This window comes from Netta rufina (assembly GCF_964035555.1).
Source record: "Netta rufina genome assembly, chromosome: 1".
Taxonomy (NCBI): Eukaryota; Metazoa; Chordata; class Aves; order Anseriformes; family Anatidae; genus Netta; species Netta rufina.
Window position 1 is genome coordinate 134,380,496 of NC_140123.1, and position 22,364 is coordinate 134,402,859.

Genomic DNA, 22,364 nt, shown 5'->3' on the forward strand with positions numbered 1-22,364 from the left:
ATGAGCTCAACAGCAAGGTAGAAGGAATCTGTGTTATTTTCAAAAAGTTCAGGAAATCAGCTTCTTCCACTTTTTTTCAATTCTTCAAAATGTAATTAACACCAAAGGAAAATTTTTCTTCTTACTAACAAAAGCATAGAACACTGATGCTTCTCTAAGTGCAACATTTGCAATGTCATCATCATTGCTAAAACATAACCTTAATGATAATTTAAGCCCCTGTTACAGGTCTTTCCACTGCTCTTGAACCTCATCTATTTTCAGAAGCAATCTGCTAATCTTTGACACCCCAAAACGGCAAAAAATCAATGTGTCATTATGCTGAAAGAACAACTGAAAAGCAAAGTCTCAAACTTGATAAGGAAACTATGACCTTCCTTTACGTTCAGAACTTTGTTTTCCACAAATGTAATTTCAAGAGAGAATTTAAGAACTTTATCTTGGAAATACTCCTTCCTCCAGGCAGATTTAGCTCATAGATCTGCTACTAGATTCTGCACTAAGAAAACATTAGGAAAAAAAAAAATACAGGAGCAATAGGAAGACCCAACATTGACTTCAGAGATAGATCAATGTTCATATAAGAAAAATAGACCTCTCAGGGCCACACAGGGAAAATAGATTTATACTTAATAATCACAAGCCTGAAAAGAAAATCATAGAACTGCAATAAAACACATGTTGAAAATGACATTTAAATTTTTTGAGAAAGAAGGTTGAAATGGGGAACAAAGTATATAGTAGTGGAAACTGTGCTGGATATTCAGAAAAGAAAACTCAGGTCTCAATCTGTGGGCATAACTTGCCTTTCATTCCTACCCAGCCAATCCTGCCTCAGTCTGGCATCTGGGTTGGTTGGGCCAAACACTATACTGGGATAGGCACAGAGAAAGCAAGTAAGTTAGTAAAAGAATAAAAGAATGCATGTGTCTAAATCTTGAACACAAAGGTTAATACCTCTACCTCTTTTTTAACTATACATTTGCAGATTTTTGCAGTAGTGATTTCTGATTCATTTTATAAAGCATAAATTTAGAACCTGAGGTTTGCTTTTTTTTTTTTTTAATGGCTAAAACAGTATGTTTCCAAAAGAAAACTGATTTTTCTTTTCTTCATAAATTGGAGAAAATCACAGTTCTGCTGTTCAACTCACCGGTGAGCTGCCCAGTAATATACGGGATCAAATAAGTTAGTCTTTGTTCAGCCAAATGAGTGTGCTGACCTACACAGGCCTGGGGATCAGAGAGGAACAGAGCAGAATACATACAAAATGACATTAAAAAACAAAACAAAACAAACAAACAAAAAAAAAAAAAAAAAAAAAAAAAACTTGGAACTGTATTTTGTACCTGAGGTAGCACTGCTGGTCCTTGTCCTGCCAACCTCTGCAAGGAGCTGACCTGAGGAACCTTAATGGGCACTGCAGTGATAGTTCCCAAAGTCTGTTGGAAGAAAAACAGTTGAAAATGGTTTAAAACAATGGCACAACTTTCCCAGGTAAACTTTGCCCTACCCAGCAATTCCTTTTCCAGCTCTTTGTGTCTTCCTTTGACTTGTGGCAGAAGGATATACCATGGCAGTCCACTTGGAGCTCTCTTACCCCTTGTAAGAGACACTCTTCCTTCTCTTTAACTATCTCCTCAAAGCACTGTTCATTAAAGCCTGCTTTCTCCTCACCACAGGTCCTAATTGTGAGTGCAAAGGATATGCCTCATTATTGTGAAGTTTTCTTGGAACACGTGGCAAACACAACTGTGCAGCCATGGCTGAAGGCTGTCTAGGCACCTGCATATTTTCAAAAGAGAAAGGTGAAATGCACCACAGTGAGACTTCAAAAAGTGCACTGGTAAGATGATGCATTTCATGGTAGCCAGGGTCATAAGTGAAGTTCACTGTGTCTTAGTAAATAGTAAATACTGAATTATTGAAGCTGAAAGATACTTACAAATCTACTGTAGCACACTATAACAAAACATTCAGCAAAGATAGCACCCATTTGGGCCAACACAACAGCTATTATCATCCACCTTCATTTTCTCTACTCTCTTTTCTCTCTGTTGCATAACAATTTTACTCAAAGCTTATTTAAGAGATCTGAGGTAGCTCCTTCTATGAGCAAATACATTGCTGTCTTCTACATACAGCTTACTTTGTAGGCAGAGAAGCGATATCTATTAACCGAGTATTGTCTTTATCCCTTATGAATTCAGAAAGACGCCAAAAGAGTAAACAAAATATGCTTTTGCAATACATTCAAGAACATATTACTTCCCCACCCCTAAAAATTGGTGTCTGCTCAGCCCCTATTCTTTGCTGACTTCTCATCCATCTATAGTGGTACAGATATCTATAGATGTACATTTATGAATTCTATTATAGGTGGTCTGAATGGCACATCTTTTTCAAGCCTCACCCACAGATGTTCCTAAAATACTGAATCTGAGATGTTGTAAATAACTTGTACTTCATTTTCTCCAACAAAAAGGACAGATAGTTTACAATTTTAAGATGGGGACCTAGGTATAAAGAATATTACAAACTTTTCCTTTTTACCCTCTTTCATTCACTCAACCCCAAGTAAAGTTCCTATTTTGGTTAACTGGCCAGTATTCTTAAGACAAAATTTAACAACTTCTATCTAATGTTTGTTAATTGCTATTGGGACGACACAGCAATATAAGCAAGCAGATGACTGTCATTACAAGAGCAAGAGACACTTAGTCACTGATCAAAAACTTATTAGGCTGCTAGAAATGGCTAATAAGGAAAGAAAAACAGGTTCAAGTGAATTTTTCTGAATTTAGCTTTCCTCAGAACAAAGGTATTGGATCACAGACAGTAAACATAAAGTATGCTAATGTTATCGCAATCTGATCATGGAATTTATCAATAAAAGTGAAACTATAGCATAGCCAGTTCAAGCAAAATGAGACTGTACCAGGTTTGTGCTGATATGTTATTCTCAGACTTCAGCATCAGAGTTGTAAAATAGCCTGTTTCATTTTAACTATAGTGTTTGTTAAGAATACCGCGTATTTTCATGCTGAATGTTTTTGATGTACCTGTCCTACTGATTTACTTTCCTACTGATTTCACATTTTCAACACTGCCACTCCTCTCATCTGGTTATGTGATGTGATATATTCAGGAAAGTTTAAAATTTGCCAGAGTTAACCACCAAGGAGAGTTGCACAGCTATACAGTTGTACAGTTATAAACATGCAAGTCATTTTTTTTTCTGAGTGGATTTTTTTTCTGAGTGGATTTCTGAGTGGATTTTCTTGTGGATTATCAGTACCCTGGATTATCTATGGAAAAACATACTCCATTAATACTGTATTGAGCCAGAGAGGGGAAAACAAACAAACAAACACAGCATTTCTATCTGAGGACACAAAAACACACAAGATTTACCTTCCTGCATAAGTGAGGATACTGGCAGCAGAGTGAGGTAGAGGGAGTGTTTCCACTGCAGTTATCACTATAGGGTGACACAAGGGATAACAAATATGGGGAGGATACTAAAACTGTCTGAATTAACGACTTCTTTGTCCTCTCTACCATATCATGGTCTCATACATTGGGAAGGACAACATGATGAATTCCTGCAGTCCGGATGGAAGGAGAACCTGAGCTGCCACCTGCTGCTATCACCACTTACTAGATGTATCACCACCCCCTGCTTTATACTAGCATGAGCTAATTAATTCAGCCCAGTTATTTTGCTTTTTAAGGTCAATATCAAAAGGAATTTCCCAACCCATGCTAGAGGATCTAGAAGTTTATTGCACAGTATGATCTACATTTTCCCTCAATTCCAGCAGTGTTTATGAATAGAACAAGTTTTCTTTGGTAATGCAATGAGTCCAAGCCAAGTTTTCTCTGCAAACTCCAAAACTTCTCTTGGGCAGCACATATATCTCTACTGCAAGCTAAAACACAAAGTTCTTCCATCTGGAAGGTTGTGCTTAAAGTGTGGCTGCAACTCTCATTGTTTTTATACATGCTACCACGGGCCTTGGAAAAGCACATTCAGATATTCATATTCCTACAGATATGACTGGATTTGCAAGGATTTTCAGACTGGCAGACAGAATACCATGCATCCAAATCAGAAGTGCTGACACTGAGTGAAATTGGGAATTGACTATAAAGATATGAATCCATTTGCTTGGAAGACAAGATGTGGTTATCAGTTGGTAGGATGCAAAAAAATTCCATGTCTGAGTAACAAATCTGTACTACTTCAGATATCAATCACGAGAAAACTAAACTAAACTAAACTAAACTAAGCTAAACTAAACTAAAATAATAAATCTGTCTGGAATACAATGCCTCTATCCTGTGAGAAAGGAGCACATCTCAGCTGCTGGATGCATTGCTGTGCCAATTCTGCTATGTTTAAAAACACACAGCAACGGAATCAAAAGGAATGTGAATGGGAAGAAACAAGAAATGCCATAAAACTACTCTGCACTCTTCTCTTGGCTTCACTTGAAAACAAAGGCAGGATGTATTGTCTGTGGGTATCGGAGGAATGAACTATCATTAACTCTGTCACCTGCATTTTCAAAAAAAATTTCCCTATTTATTTTCCTGAAGTAGGAGTTCTGCAGCCATCTCAAGACAGAAAAAACAAATTACAGCATTCTCGGGTTATGAAATTTTCAGTGACAAAGATACAGCCTATTGCTTGCAAATGCTGTTACAGTAAGGACCTGTTATTTAATATTCAAACAATGTCAGTACAAAAATCATATGGCCAAGAGAAAATTCAAAATTTTAACCTCACATTAATAATAGCACTATAGTATGGTCAGACAGAAAGCTATCTAAGAATCTACTTTAATTTTCACCCTTCGCATTGGTTAGTTATTTTTTCTCAGCATGGGCAATAAATAGATCAAGATGTATTAGAAAAATTCAACAACAGAAATCTCTCAACTTTTCCTGCAACACATTTCATCTTTATCTCAAGGTACTTCACCTAGGCCAATCTCCATTTTAGTGATGAAAAAACTAACATTTGGGGCAAAATAACATTGTCAGGGCTAACCTGTTGTACAGGTGGAAAAGCCAGACTTCCTTTTTCCAGTTTCTCATCCCTATGGTTGATTAATATCATCTCATCTGTCAGTGCACAATCACATTTGAGTCCCCTATTTTTTAGGTCAGTGACAACTATGTTGGTGAGCCTGGTGGATCAAACACTTGTCACTCTCTAATTCCACACTAACATTTTAATCCATGTGGTGCTTTTTTTTTTTTCTTTTACCTCTCCTTCCTTTTTTCCAGTTTGTCCAAAGAGCAAGCTGGTGTACATTCTTACAAACCTTTAATTAAGAAGCTGAAAAGACATTTTTCTGGCAATGCCTGACCTTTAAGCACTTTGTATGAATTTATCGATACCAGCAGAAACAATAATTTAAAAGGTTATTTTATGAGTGCTGAATAGTTTATGGCAGCACTTTTGTCAAGATAAATGAGTTTCTTATTACTACATTTACAGCTCTGAGCATTTTAATAAAAAAGGTCCATAAAAGTCAAAGATAACTTCAAACCTCTCCTCTATCTAAGTCTACCTGGGCTTTTCTGGTGACCCTCTGAAACACCTACAATGTGGAAGGAGCACAGAAATGTGTAGTGATGGGGGCAAGTTAAGAGCCAAATTTATGTTGACCTCAAGAATTCTTTTGATTTTATAAGACAGATTTATTATCTTTAATACTATGACGAGTTTTCAAATAAAAACAAACTTGTCAGATATGTGTCTCACTGTCTAATTTACCAAACTTTACATCCAGCAGCACTTATTACAGGTAAGCATCTGGGAGCTTGTGACCCCTAGGCCAACTCCTACCACAAGCACCAGCCCCTGTCTTGGACTGGAAGAGGAACCTCAACCATGCCATCACCCTCTGTAAGAGTTAATGGCTAATGAACGTGTATGGCCACAACACAAACCACTTCTAAACTTCTGTCTTTAGTGACCTATACAGGGTGCACGGCTACCTGGAATGCCAGAGGCACCTTTTTTGCTTGAGCAATCTGCAGGAGCCCATGGAGAGGAATCAGAGCAGGCCCATTGTGTAGTGACCTGCAGTCTCAGTTCTTGGGTAGATGTTTAACCAGTAGCATGCTCTGAAGGATCACAATTGAATTGCAAAAACATGTGAAGAGAAGCAAATGAAACACTCTTTATAAATGGGCAGTTTACTAAGATTATTATTATTATTATAATTAACAATATTGTTAATTTTGTTATTATTAATAATAATCATAATAATAACAACGAGAACATTCTTTAAAAGAAAAGTAACCCCAAAGTCCCAAGACAGGAGTATACACTTGCATTAAAAGCCAAAAAACAGTTCATCCTGTGTTATCAAAAGAAAAAGAAAAAAATTAGAAGATACTGCCAGGTAAAGCCAAAACTAAATTCACTTCTTGACTTCAATTCTTCTATTAATGCCCAATAGCATTGTGGCTATTTGTTGTATCTTCTCCTCTGATGTTTCTTCTGCATTAAATCAACACTGTTCCTAGATCAAGGCACTCAAAGAGAACTGAGGGACAGAAGTGTGTAGGGACAGTGGCAAATGGAAGACATAAAAAGTGAAACAAAGCATGATATGGTCAGAGCATAAGAATTCAAAGGATGAAGGCTAGAGATGGTTAGATGATAAAAAAATGCTGAGCCAGAAAAAGGGATGAGATTTGCATTGTTGGTGATCAGACTGAGGGCCATACTTCAGTTGTCTACTCTTTGTTACAGTGTTATTAGTTAACTCCTGAGTTATTAAATTCATGGCTTGGATACCTTTTGATTTTAATCAACTTCTGCATCTCAGTCCAGAGTATGCAAGGCATATATCTCGTTTTTATTGAAACCTATTTACATTTTACTCAGTTTGGTTAACTATATTTTTATTTATGTATTTATATATTTATGTCTGACTATGTCTTACTAGTTTAGCTTTGAATTATAAATTTCTTTCCCTCCTCGTTGGGATGCACTTACAAAAGCCTGTTCCTACAATTCATTATCCATCTAAACTCATTGTTGAGCCTGGGTACAGGAGGAATTTTGGTTTAGATCACAAATGTACAACTGTCAGGGGACACAACTCTCTTCCCATTCCAGAATTATACCAGACCAGACAAAACCACTGAAGTCAATCCCTGAAGAGAATCAGACTTGGGGAGCAGCAGAAGGTTAAATAGCCACATAGTTTCAAAAGCCTGCCACTACAGCATGTTACCAAAATAAATACTTAACTCAGGAACATATGGGTTTGTTGTAGTTTAGCAGAAGAGTTCAATTATTTGAGTTCAACTGACACTGCGTTGCTGTATTATTTACAAACTATTTTATATTGACATCAATACTGCAGCACAAATATAGTGTTCTTACAATATATTACAAAAATACTAATCTTTTTTTTTTTTTTTTTTAAGTACACATCCATCTCTTTAAGATCTAGTTCTTCCTGTTGCAAATAATATACCTAAGCTGTTAAAAAATGTTTTTGTCTGTTATGTGTTCAATATTGGCAACAACAGTTTTACAGAATGGATTTTTAATGTGGTAGTGACAGGGGAACAGATTGCTATGGCAACAGCAAAGATGAAAATTCTTAACCTGAATGGATCATCACTGAAGTAATTGCAGGTTTTTTTACTCATTCTACGTCCATTTTACAACTTGAATGCTGCATTCAACCTTGAGCTTGCTTTATATAAATGCAAAGCACTATATGCAACCTCCAAGTTCATTTGACTTAAAACTTGCTGCACCTTAGCTCAATAATCCCACATAGTTACCATTCTCTAGATAACCTAAATATCTCAATGCTATTATTTTTCCATATAGTCATCCAGTAAATGCACTGTGCACTTGGATGTAACTTTGAGGCTCCTGCAAGACATGCACATACATATTTTTAATTTCCTTCTGGACTAAATTGCTATGAAAAGCTATGGACATTTTTCCTCATTTTCAAAGTATGGTGAAATCACTGTACATGGTATTTCTAATAATCTGGTAGAATAATGGCATATTTTAGTTTCACACTTGGATTGTATCCCAAAGAGAGTGCACTTCAGGCACATATTTTGTGTAAACAGTAATTTAGCTGGGATTTCACAGAAATTTCTATTCCAGCTTTTAAAAGTGCTTATTTCCCCCACTTCCTTTCTTTCCACTCAGAATTCATTAATCACATTCTTGTGTGCACATTTATTATTGTTATGAAGTAGACAAATAGAGACGTAACAAGACCCATTGCTTTTTTAAAGTACCAGGTTTTTTTGAAACCTTTCTTTCTCTGGGCTCCAACAGTATCATTTAAACCACCCCCCATTACAGCCAAATAACAATTCAACCTATGCCAGACGCTTTTGCACTGTAACTGTGCTACTGCTCCCACTGCCTGTTGCATGGCCCAGCAGGAGGGTAGCAGCAAGCAAGCAGCAAGAGGCAAGGCACCATCTTAAATCCCAAACCTGCTCTGAATGTGACGGTGTGACCCAGTTCTTCCTTGCTGCTGCATTATTTGTGCTTGTCGTCAAGGAATCCCACAGGTGGTATAGAAGCTCACAAGGGTATCAGAGGGGAATAAGAATAAGCAGAGATAAAACAAAGAGTTTTCTGCTTTTACCACAGCTCTCAGACTTTTCAGAGCACTACCTCTACTTTTTGCCACTTGCACATTCCCATCTGGGCATCAGAAATACAGACTCAGTTTAGCCACACTGTGGACAAGTATTTTGCCAAAGGAAAGATGCTGAATGAAGTTCAAGGGCTTCCCTGCTTCAGAAGCCCCACTGCTTACTTCCAAGATGGTAGAGAGCCATGCCAAATACCTCTTCTTAAACACAGCTTCCATCACATTATTTCCTGGTTAGTATCTTGTTTTAAGGCACCGTTATTGTTATCAAAGGAAACACTCAGGATTAGATCAGTCTAACTTCTTTAAAAAAATAAAAAGTTCAGCAATGCAAACTGTTTTAGCATGAACATACCTGTTCTGTGATTTTAAGCTTTATTCAGCAATCATATTCAATTAATTAAGTCTCCACCTCCTGCACAAATGAGTATAGTCTCACCAAGTTGCAGCAACACTGCTCAGCAGCTGTGATCACGCCTATAGTCTCTTGCTCAGCTTATTCATAATAGATTTGCTGTTTAACTACTGAACTGTTCCAGGTTGATGATGTTTTTAATGACTAATGTCTTCAAATTACTTGTTCTCTGTTCACAGCCTGTGAAAATATTTCTGAGTATGGGGAAAAATGTATGTACAGCATGTCGCACAAAGCAGAGTCTTGCCTCTCTCAAGAGAATTCAAGCAGGTGCAAAATCTTCAACAGCAGCCTGGCACCTGCTAAGGCACTGCTGCTCTGTCCCAGGGCATGAAGGTTAGAGCATGGGAAGAGAAGGTGGTGCAAGGAAAAATTATGGAAAAAATGAATGCCACTCCTTACAGATTGAGGAATCCTCACACACCAGAATGGCCCATGCGGCTACTGAAAAACAAAGACTACCTTCCATCCACATTGTTCCACATCATTCCACCCAAGCACCCAAAGGGCTCAGAGCTGCTTTTGTAGTTCTGGCTGTGAGTTTTTATTATGCATTCTTCAGTTGCTCTGAAAACATGAGGGGAGTGACAGCTTGAGATGATCTAATTGCTCACTGCCACACAGGCCCTTTTGTCAGACCCTGAGCTAAGGTAATTCAGCTTTCGAACCACGATAAAGAAAGTTTTCTGCTCACTGAATTAGTTAAGGAAAGTGTCCAACAAGCACCAGAATAAAGACAAGGGGAAAAGCAACGTTTCCTAGCTGGGGGGAGGAAGGGGAAGCACAAAACACAAAGGCAAAAGCACAGAAAAATGGCTTGATGGTTCCAACCTTTCTGGAGAAACCAAGCTCTTAGAGCAGCTCAGCCATAATGACTATAACATTGTTACTGAAGGTAACGTCCTTGAGCACAGAACTTGGGGAAGGAACATGGTTTTGCCCAAATTCCACACAAGGTGTGTATAAATATGACTGATCTTAATGTTTTACTGTTAATACAGTTAGCTAGAAGAAAGAAAGCAATAACTTTCCCAAGAAATGTTAATTTGATTGTGCAAAACATTCCATAAGCTTGCAGTATTTATTTTTAGGCAGGCCACTCAGCAATATTGAGCCACCTGCCCATCATCAAAACCCAGTGGGAAATACTGTTGTAGTACACCACAGCTGAATTACCCACCGCTATTGAATTCTCAACTTTGCTATTCAACAGTTCTAGGATTGCAGCTGTTCAAAATCATTGTAGATGGCGTTATTTAGGTGCCTTCTTCTAATTAAAAGGAAATAATGCAGAATAGAGCAGCACCTTATTTAGTTTTGGAGGGTGATAAACTCTATAGAATTCACTTTAAAATGTAGTTGATCATTTGATGATCTGAACAGAAAAGCTGAACTTTTCTGTTGATTTGTACAGATAGTAATAGGATTTGGCAAATATATATGTATATAAATAAATACATCTAGATACATATATACACACTGTGTACAAGAATACACACACACTTCAGAATACATCATCATGTATTACACATAATATTTTTTCCAGAGTTATAAATATACTAAAATGAACACTAGTATTTTCCCACAATGACAGAGCCAGAAAAATCTGAGAGTTAGTAAACAGAAAAACTCCTCTACTTCCTGAGGTTCAGCATTTATGTTAGTGCTAGCAAAACTAGCCTTCTAAATGCTAAAATCAGTAAATTCTCCTTTGTTTGACTGCCTAGAAATTATACCTGTGCCTCGAGTGCAGAAATCACAAGTCAAAAACTAGAAAAAAAATCAAACCACAGCTCTAGCCTACTGTGTAGCTGTGTGACTTTTTCTGGCTCCTGCTTAAGAGGTTTTGTCCTGCTAGTCCCAGATAAACCTGGATACTGGGCCGTTTTCCACAGTCCTAGTAGGTGTGAGTTTCAGAAAAAGCCCCAGTGTGCTTGTGTCCAACCTCACTCCAAGTGAAGAGTTAAAAACTACCTTCTCATTCCTCCTCTTAGCTGTTGTCAAGCCTTAAAGACATTAAAATCTTAATGCACTTTAAGTTTAACAAGTACTATTATCAAGATACCTGAAGGTTCACTTCTTGGCAAGCCTGGAAGCAAGGTGTCAGCATCCTAGTGTCTAGAACTGAATCCACAAACACATGAAGGTGTTGTGACATACACTGTCCACCTGCTAGGGCCCTTACTGTAGTTCTTTAGTAGGAACCCACGTGTCTCGGAGCAGGTATGCAAAGAGTATGAAGAGACACCTTAGGAAGAAATCTGCAAATCGGCACCCTGGGTCAGAAGCTGCCTAGATAGACTTGTTCAATACTGGTGTTTTACTACTTACTCCAGGTCTTGTTGGTACTTTGCTCTGAAAGAGACCTGCTTCAGAGCAACTTGGATTCATCTCCTGAGAGCCCACCTGGGGGGAAAACCTGTGTTTAAGCAGTTTCATTCACAACAAACTCCCAGAAAGCAGTGCTTTCCTTTCTTCTTCCTTCCTGTCTTTTCCTTCAGCCAATTTCATGGGAGCTGAAGTACCTGCTTGACAGAAGGAAGATTTCAGTTCTCACATTGGCCAGGACTTAGTCTCTAGTAACCAATTTAACTGTCAGAACATACTTGGAAGCTAGACTCTTCCAATCTTTTCTGCTAAATTAGTCAGTGAGATAAGAAAGAACATGGTCTTGTGGCTCAATGGTCTGAGAACCCTTGGGGGAAGAAAGGACCAATAATTCTAATCAATGCTTTGAACATCTTGCTGTTTAACCCTTTTTGACTTGACAAGAGTTCTTGCACTGCACCAACACTTTGGCATACAGGGAAATTGACAAGTAGGAATACAGGCAGTTACAGATTTCACCTGTGTCAAGACTTGAAAACTACTGAACAAATAGTTTGGGACTCTAAGTTTTGAACTCAAGACAGTTAGGTTCACTTCAGCACTGAAGTACTTTCAAAGGTCTACTCTAAATCTCTTTTGCTAGAAATTAAAGACATATGGAAAAAATACATCCTGTTTTCAGTTTACATCCGTTGCCAGTTTGGCAGCAGAGCAATGTATTCGTAAGGCATAACCACAAATCTCTATGAGCACTAACTTGGTCCCAGTGAAGGTCTGTACATGTATCCATGCAGAGATCATTGCAGAGATCAGAACTTCACTCCATGGTCATTCCCAGAACTAAAAGAGGAAATACTTTTTTTTTTTTTTTTTTTTTTTTAAACTGGAGATTGGAGTTTTAAACTCACAGTAACTATCAGGGAGATGTACAGAGAACTTTACTACCTGAAACGTTTTTAATTTTTTAGACTAACTGGCTGTTACTCAGCCAGGGTCATTTATAGTATGCTGTTGACCCCAAAAGCAAAACACTGATAAAAAATGCTACATGGGTTTTCAGTTATATTCTACTTGTAGACATGAAAGTTCTGTGTAGTCTACATCCTGATGCTATAAATTGAAAAACGTGAAAATTAGGATGAATGGGTCACAAAGATGTTTTTTTCTTTTAATGGTTAGTTTCTTCTCAAAGACAATGTAGTAATCATTAACGACATATTAAGCCAATCTTATTGCTATTAGGAAAATGGTTAGAAATGTTATCTTGCAGACAGTAATAAAACTTCCCGAGTAATTGCTGCTCCAAGTCTAGCAACATACTAGACTTCACTGGAGACATTCCAAATTCACATATTTGAAAACACTTACAGAATCATACTTTGCTCTTGAGAAGACTTACGAACTGAAACTTATTAAAAGCATGTCTTGAGCAAAGACTCTACATATCAAGACATAGGTTGTTTCTGGTCCTGTGTAATAATTTCTAAATGCAGAAACAGTTTTTGGCCTCTGTCTAGGAACCTGTTTGATCTCATATTCCCCAAGACCTGAGAACAAAGTGTAAACACTGAACATCGTAGGGTGGTTCAAAGCCACTTACTCTTGTTTTGAAGCCCACAGTAAGAACACAGATACAGTAGAAACCTGAATCTTCTTATCTGCTTTTTCTTATTAGGAAGGTTGGACTTTTCCAGCAATATCCAATGCAGTGTCCAATTTCCCATATAACAAGAAATATTAAGAAGTGATACAAGTTGATAGAACATTGATTATTGGCTGTATATTTTGAAAAGACAAGGGCGGGGGAAAATGAGTATAGTAATATTTCACTCTGAAGTTAACACTGTGAAATCTGCAAATAGTGGGATTTTATTAGAGCAACTGCAAATTAATTACCACATACATTCTTCTACTATCATACCCTGTAGCATCCCTGGCAAATTTCTCTGAGATTCTCGCTACTGTTAGGCTAAAACAGTTGCTTTTTGGAATGTTTTAACATACTCATTCCTGAAAGAGAAATGCATATTACATTAATCAAATAAGGCTGTCTAGTGTGTTCATTTTGTACACATAAGGACAGTAAATATGCAGGTAAGATCCTTAAATCCTCCTTGCCACTTCAGCAAACTGCAGGAAATACAATGTTACTTATATCTTATCAAAGTTGTCAGGTACTTCCTAATATTACCTATTCAATCAGTAAAAAATCAAACTTATCTCTAATGCAGCCAAGTCTCATTGAAGCAGTGAGGGATACAACAATCAAATTGTTTGTATTATCACAATCAATCACTATATGTGCAGACTTGATGACAGTCACTGAACTAGGGTCTTAATAAAATCATACTGAAGTTTACAATAAGGACCTCACTGAGGTTGTCCTCGTTAACTAAATGTCTTGTATAAAAACAATGGGGACATGTTTTTGCTTTCACTGGCCAAATCTCCAAGGGCAATATTTGGACAAAAAATCAGAAAGATTAAGATCGAGCACAGAAAAACAGGTAAATACAAACTCTGTTACAAGCACAGGATTAATCCTACTGAAAACGTGAATTACACACATGGAAAACTTAAATTCAGGGTTATGCTCACCTACAGGAAAAAATCTGAAGTTACTGTTTTGAAGCCTGATTGTAAGAGCAACAAAAATAAACTTGGTTTCTCTTACCTTGCCTGGTACCTGGCCTATTTCAAAAGGGTCTACATTTCAATTTTCATACTGATAAAAATCCAAGTCCAATGCCAGTCTTTCTACTCAGAGGGCAAAAACATGACACAAGTCTACAGCGTACCTCCTGCATAACAATTATCTGCACTGAAGCAAGATCAACCCTAAGACTGATTTAAAATCAGTCAAAGAAGAAACAGGCTCACGATAAATGAAAGTTAGTAGCTAGTCTTTTCCCACACATACACATATATGAGTATCAAAAACACACTATATAGTTGTTAACAGCCATCCGCCAACACTCTGTCCTTGTCACTGATGGAAATGGAAATATATCTGTCCTGCCATATTCTCTATTCTCTAAATTTAGAGATGAAAAACTTTGGTTAAATTTGGATCAGGTCACTCTCTGACTCACATTATCCTGCAAGGTAGCAATCCTTCACACGTCATACAAAATGGCCTCTGAATGTTTTGTGTAATTTCACTGCACATAGTCAAAGAATTCAAAAACATATTGTTAAACAACAGGAAACCCATACAAATAATTCTGATATAAAAAGCAGAACAGTGCTTATGTGTTTAAATATGCATTCAGGGAGCAAGGTCTTCAGCTAGAGTAAACTCACATAACTCCATTACTTTGAGCACACCTCTGCAGCTTCCTAAACAGTGAGGGTCTGGCCTTCCATACAGAAATACCTCCACAGACAGGTTTGTGTTTTTTCTTCTTCTCTCTCTCTTACATATACAAATGCTTTTAATTGCTTATTGTGTTGCAATTTAACTTGTTTTTTTTTTTGTTTGTTTGTTTGTTTGTTTTATAAAATGGCTGTGATGTGAAGAAAGGATAAAAACTAAACTCTAACTTCAATAAGTGCTAATAAATATTAATAAAACATAAGCATCATTTTTATTGCAATGTGAAACCAATTTATTATCCACAGACGAAATCAAATTGCTGCCTTTATTACTGCTAGGAATGACTTCTAAGATATTTCTATTTACTACTTGAGTATTTGTCAGCACTCTGTATTTACAGCATCTACTCTCAGTCTCTCTCTGTGTCTCTGCTAGTTATACATAAAATAATTTAAGAACAGCGTTTTCTGATACAGTTTTCCAATTAATTTAAATATAGACTCAGATACACATTATGAGATTAGTAGCAGACCTATTGCCAAATCCCGATACAGCTATAACAGCAGCAGGAAATCTTATCATGCTTGTATTTGCAATATAGACATTGAAAGAAGATAAATACAGAGTTTACAGTCTGGTACCAAACCCTGAAATTCCTGCAAATCATTCAACTACCCCACAAACTCCATCGATAATGAAAAAAAAAACACCTCTTGATGATAAATAGAACTAAGACGTTTGGCTAGATTCCAAAGCCTTTCATTTCCTAAAGTGGTGCCTTTTATTAAAGTAGCAGTACACGTAGAATAAGTGGATGTTTTTATTCATCCTGTAATTTAGAAAACCTAAGAGATGATTTTCCCACCCTCAAAGTTGATCATCTTTCATTATTACAAACTGCACTTCAAGTTTGAATCACACATCCCTCACATTTTCTATCCATCCCTTTGCATTCTTGTTCCCCCGTTTTAAATAGAACTAACTTGAAAATTCTGACATTTTCAAGAATGCTTGCCTGGTAATTTCCGTGAGGCATAGACAGCCTCCAATTACAACAAAATAGCTCTAGTGCATTACCATTTATAGAGCATTCTTTGGTTTTCTGAAGTGAATCAAAGCTCTCTGTGTGAGCTACTCTGATTAGCATCAAAATAGTAATGTGCTAGAAACTCTTAGCATTAGAACAAGAGACTCCAAACTTTGTTTATGTGTATGATATATAAGAATGTATAAAAACATCACAGGAACTTCCATAAGAGGATTACCTATATATTCCTACACATGAAGACTTTCTGTATTAGGAAGTTAAAATAGCTCCCAAGGAAAGGTGTGAAATTCAAGTGCATTTCCCTCCTTTCACCTGGTCACTTCTGGATTCTCTATACACCAGCCAATTAATTAAAATGAACTGTCCATAAGGACCTGAAAGATATACAAACAAGCTGAGAGCTCAGTCATTCTTCTGCAGGATCAGGAATCAAAATGAAAGTCCCTTTAGTTGCCTCCTTCTGCTCACGTTCTTCAGTAGGCACTCTTCCCAGACACTTGCAGGAGGGAAATCTATTCCATCAACACTAGAGCAGCATATCCAGATCTACATCTCTGGTCACATGAACCTGCAGAGGGTCATTAAGTGACATGAACGTAGCAGAGGACAGAACCACAGGACAGTCTCCAAAACTGGGACTTTGTGTTGTTTCCTGGTACAACCCACAGCGTGCTGTTTGTCCGTCCCCACAGAAACAAAATGGGAAGGGTTGCTCCTACGTTCTTAAAATCATCAGGCAGTCAGTGCAAGTCCATTTTTGCTCATCCTTTCCTGCTGAATACTCCACTGCTTTCACTAGAAATATTTGGCTGTGTAAGGAATACCACATTGGGCATAATGAAGTTTTATTCAGCTGTTGATAGTCTTTATTCAGCCTTTGATACCAGTTGGTGTTTGACCCTATTGTAGGCCAAATGAAAACACAGATTGAGAAAAGAAGAAATCCATGTACTTTAGATGTATTGACCACATGCATATGTCTGGGATATTTAAAAGGAAGCCATTTATAATCAGGAAGCATAAGTGCTTATTCTGAATCTGACATTTAAATATTCCATCAACAGCAACCAGCATTGCAAAATTGTTTAATTAACCTGAAAGGATGTAATTTTATGCTGTTTAGCAAGAAATACAAATTTTAAAGTGCTTTTATGCAGTATATATCAGAGCAGTAAGGCCGAATTCTGCTCTTAAGCTACCCCCATTTAAATATGGAGTAAATTCATATACCTCTCTTAATAAATCTGCAGCTAAAATCACAGAATCACAGAATTTTCTAGGTTGGAAGAGACCTCAAGGTCATCGAGTCCAACCTCTGACCTAACGCTAACAGCCCTCCACTAAACCATATCCCTAAGCTCTACATCTAAACGTCTTTTGAAGACTTCCAGGGATGGTGACTCCACCACTTCCCTGGGCAGCCTGTTCCAGTGCCTCACAACCCTTTCAGTGAAGAAGTTCTTCCTAACATCTAACCTAAAACTCCCCTGGCTCAACTTAAGCCCATTCCCCCTCGTCCTGTCAGCAGGCACGTGGGAGAACAGGCCAACCCCCACCTCGCTACAGCCTCCCTTGAGGTACTTAAAAAGAGTGATAAGGTCACCCCTGAGCCTCCTCTTCTCCAGGCTGAACAAGCCCAGCTCCCTCAGCCGCTCCTCGTAGGACTTGTTCTCCAGGCCCCTCACCAGCTTCGTCGCCCTTCTCTGCACCCGCTCAAGCACCTCGATGTCCTTCTTGTAGCGAGGGGCCCAAAACTGAACACAGTACTCGAGGTGCGGCCTCACCAGAGCTGAGTACAGGGGGAAAGGTGCAAATGCAGGCAGAATATATCACACACTCCCTGTAATCCATTTCCTTAAATTACCATGCTCTTTACGACATTCTAGTTGTAGAGTTAAAAGTCAGTAAAGCCTCAGGAACTGAATGGATCACTGGATGGTGTGTGGGGCTTTGAATCATTGGGGTTCTCCCTCCCCTTGTCTTTTTTTTTTTTTTTTTAAATTTAATTTGGCTGAGATACCTCTCCTTTTCTACATTTACAAATACATCCTGAACATAACAAGCCTTAAAGCTGTCAAAGTATGATCTAAGAGACTGAATACATTATATTAAACCCTTTGAGGTCCCATACTAAAGCAATCCAATGTCTTTGTGCTATTCATATTTGCAGTGTGTCTGACTGTCTGACAGCCTTAGAGGTGTGGTCCAATGGACTAAACACAGGACTGTGATGGATGAACGTGTACTCTCTCCTATGGTATGACCCCAGAAGTAACTTCATCTCTCTGTGCTTCAACTCCCCCATAAAATTTGTCTTACCTCCTCACATTGTGTGCTCCTTAGCAGACATACTCTCCAACAGATATGCTTTCAGTATCTACCATGGAGACCAAACAGAAAGGCTAACTGAGTGGTTAACAGGCTCCTAAGACTGCTTCAGCTCTCTCCTTATTCAGGGTGTCTGTGTGTCCGCAGGCAAGACCCTTGGGCCCAGGTATGGCAAGCAAAATTGCCAGTGGGATTTAGGGCAGGGAATACTTCAGAGAACCTAGATCCCTATCACAACCTCAGCAAAGCCCATGATGCAAAATTTCCTGTCCATCCTGCTGTTCTTCACAGCAGCTCGAGTAGGATCCCAGAGACGGATTTTAATCCTTAGGTTCCTCTAGCTCTGTCTAATTGTACCAGACATCAGAATTCCTCTGTCTACAGTAACTCTGCTTTATGAACCTGTGTCCGCAGGGCATGATGACATGGGCAGCACCACAACGTCACCCTTGGGCTTGCCTGTTTAAAATGCCACAGGCTTTTTGTGTAGTTCACTCATGCACTGTTAGTCACATTAGCTCATGCTGAAGACCAAGCAGCAGGTCAAGAAGTCAGTATGAAGCAGATGGTTATAGACCCACAGCAAGAACTGAAAAGGGTCGTGGCATGCTCCAAGGGCACATGGGACAGATTTTGTTCCCATAGATGTTGTGTGTAACATGAATATATCTAAGGGCATTCTTGAAATGACCAGAAAGTCCAGTAGTGTGGATGCCAACACATTGATTCTGCCAAAGGCAGCCCTTGGGAGTTTCCTCTGAAGCAGCATAAATGGATCCTTTATTTCTCAGTTTTCCAATGGTGAAATGTGGAATAATAGCACTTTAGTCATAGTAACTCCATATTGGGAGGATAAATTAACTATTGGCTTGTACATAGAAATTGTGGTAACATGGATCATAGAAGAAAGCTATATATAGCCACATAACCAATACAGATAAATGTAGCTATAAATAAACCCCTAAGTACTACTGCAATACAAATAATAAATAACAGGCAAAAAGACTTAGTCATACACGCAGGTGGATTTCCAATTATGGAAGAAGCACTTTTACAGAAAGCAGAGTGGAGCACATTAAGTGGGATGGAGAAGAGAAAGGTAATAAATCATGCTACAAATAAATTATTCTGAAAAATGGCCATCACAGGCAAAGGTATGTTCTTACATTTTTGGAATGCAGTTTTTGTAGTAAATTGAATAAACAGACAGCTAAGAAGTATATATGAGCATCCTCCGATGTGTATAAAAGCCACTTTTTTGTGGAAAAAAAATGGATACCCATGTAGGTTGCTCGATCTAAACAAGGATACAAGTATTTCTTTGAGCAATGGAGTTAATGAAGCATTTGTGGAGAACAGTTTACTATCTTGCCAAGAATTTATAGCCCTATAAATCCTCATACTGTATTTTACTTTGAAATAACCTCCCTGTATAAAGCCCCAAGATGCAACAGCACATGTGCATGAGGAGGCTTGCCAAACTTTCTTTCAGCTGATTCAGGGAATACACGCATCAGAAGGAAAGAATGGAGAGGAGCAGAAGGCAGACTTTGTGTAGTCAATTTTGGAGTCCTAATGGACAGGGAGTCAGTGCCATGCAAAGATCTTTTCTCATAGCCTCATAGAGTAACAGGGAACAGAGCACCACACCCAGATGATGGATAAAGGCCAGCTCTTTTATTACCAGTATCCTAATGTTCCTGCATCTGATACCCGCTTCACATTTTGGAAGCCTTCAGGAGTTGCCGTAGGTGAGCAGTGCCCAGACAGCAGATGACAGGTAAATACAGAGACCTCTGTCTCTGATGACAAAGCCAGGGCCAGGTCCAGCAGTGCTCTTGCTTCAGGGTTACGGGTAAGCTTAAACCCAGCAATGCTGTGCTGCCCAGAGATAGCTAAGCTGGCTGCAAACAACCTGTCTGGAACTACAGTGGTGCAGCTGCCAGAGAGGCAAAGGGTGCGTTGAGCAGTACCCAGCATGATGCTTCCAGGACATTGACTGCCTCTGCAGAGCCACTCTGTGCACTTCTGTGAGCTTCTGCGGAGCAGCTCTGTGTTTCCACACCTTTGCGCTTCACAGCCCAGTGCAGATATGCCCTCCCAGTGCTTTTTTCTTTCATTACAGCTCCCATAAAGCAGCCAAGAGGGCTGACAGCTGTATCCCTCCTCTTTGCTGGTTCTCCTGATAGCTGACTGATCCAACCATCCTTTGAAAAGCCGATAGGTTTTCTGCTTTTCCCAGAACTAGGTTCTGGGATGCCTGCTGGCCCTCAGTTTTGCTATTTGGAAGAGAATGAGGAGGTAGCAGAGGGGCATTTTCTTTACCCACTGCATTGTTCCAGCACAGCAGATGGGACTTTGTCCTTCAGCAAAGCAACCTTGGATCCTGCTGATCTGATTTGCTGTTAGGAAACAGCAAATACCACGTAAATACGATTATAGTCAAAACATAATTTGAGAGGTTATAGTAAAATTTGTTATAGTAAGAGTACTTTGTAGGTGCAAGCATACTGCTATCTTATAACTATCCAGCAGTTCTAGGGCATTCCCTATAAAAGCAATAGTTATACTCTGAAGGCAAAGCAACTTCTAGCATGTATACAGCATATGCCAGCAAAATTCAGTTTATGCCAGCAAAACTCAGCTTTTGCCAACATAACTTGTTCCAGGTCAGACAAATGAAACTCTAAGCTTTGTTTCTCAGAGCTGGAGAAAGGGCTATACTCATGACATCCCTGCACGTAGACTTTCATCAGTGTAGCTCCATCAGTCATATCTTCATACACTGTATTGACACTGAAAGGCTGCCAAGGAAATGCATAGACCTAGCACTAGTTTCTCGAGCTCACGATTTCTGATGCTTACAGATTTAAATCATGGTTAATACCACAATGTTTCCTGTTTCTAATAAAAGATGTGATAATATCTAAACAATCCTCTGGTATCCATTATGCACATAGTTGTTTAGATACTTTTTTCAATGCAGATATGGCTTCTATTATAGCCAACGATGTTTCAAAATCACTTTAAAAATCTGCTTGGTAAACAACAGCCTAAAATGAAAGTGCTGACATACAGCTGCCCAAGTAAAAATTCTGTAAGAACCTTATATTTAACCCTATCTATACTTAAAAGTTCTGTATTTAAATTATAGTGTTTGATGCCCTATTTTTTTCCACTGAATTTAATTTAGCATTTCATTCTTCCTGCTAGATACCACTTGAGATGACCGTATGCACATGCTGATCCCCTTAAATGCTTTTGAGCAGAAACTACTGTGTCTAGATGTGGTCTACCTTGACTTCAGCAAGGCTTTTGACACCGTCTCCCACAGCATTCTCCTCAAGAAACTGGCTGCTCTTGACTTGGACTGGCGCACGCTTCGTTGGGTTAGAAACTGGCTGGATAGCCGGGCCCAAAGAGTCGTGGTGAATGGAGCCAAGTCCAGTTGGAGGCCAGTCACTAGTGGTGTTCCCCAGGGCTCGGTGCTGGGGCCGGTCCTCTTTAATATCTTCATCGATGATCTGGACGAGAACATTGAGTGCACACTCAGTAAGTTTGCTGATGACACCAAGCTAAACGCTTGTGTCGATCTGCTCGAGGGTAGGAAGGCTCTGCAGGAGGATCTGGATAGGCTGCACCAATGGGCTGAGGTGAACTGCATGAAGTTTAACAAGGCCAAGTGCCGGGTCCTCCACCTGGGATGCAATAACCCCAAGCAGAGCTACAGGCTGGGAGATCAGTGGTTGGAGAGCTGCCTGGCAGAGAAGGACCTGGGAGTGATGGTTGATAGTCGGCTGAATATGAGCAAGCAGTGTGCTCAGGCGGCCAAGAAGGCCAACAGCATCCTGGCTTGTATCAGAAACAGTGTGACCAGCAGGGCTAGGGAGGTGATCGTCCCCCTGTACTCGGCTCTGGTGAGGCCGCACCTCGAGTACTGTGTTCAGTTTTGGGCCCCTCGCTACAAGAAGGACATCAAGGTGCTTGAGCGGGTCCAGAGAAGGGCGACGAAGCTGGTGAGGGGCCTGGAGAACAAGTTCCTACGAGGAGCGGCTGAGGGAGCTGGGCTTGTTCAGCCTGGAGAAAAGGAGGCTCAGGGGCGACCTTATTGCTCTCTACAGATACCTTAAAGGAGGCTGTAGAGAGGTGGGGGTTGGTCTGTTCTGCCACGTGCCTGCTGACAGGACGAGGGGGAATGGGCTTAAGTTGCGCCAGGGGAGTTTTAGGTTAGATGTTAGGAAGAACTTCTTTACCGAAAGG

At 39.2% G+C, this 22,364-nt stretch overlaps 1 protein-coding gene across 3 annotated transcripts in view; it reads right to left on the reverse strand.

Annotated features, from left to right (window-relative positions):
• Positions 1 to 22,364, reverse strand: part of PHF21B (PHD finger protein 21B) — a gene marked incomplete at both ends in the record, with an annotated part of 171,717 nt that overhangs the window by 38,075 nt on the left and 111,278 nt on the right. For all 3 annotated transcript variants that reach the window (XM_084306020.1, XM_084306019.1, XM_084306018.1), the window contains one exon: positions 1,350 to 1,442. In XM_084306020.1, the coding sequence (XP_084162146.1) occupies positions 1,350 to 1,442 (93 nt within the window). The remainder of the gene's footprint in view (positions 1 to 1,349; positions 1,443 to 22,364) is intronic.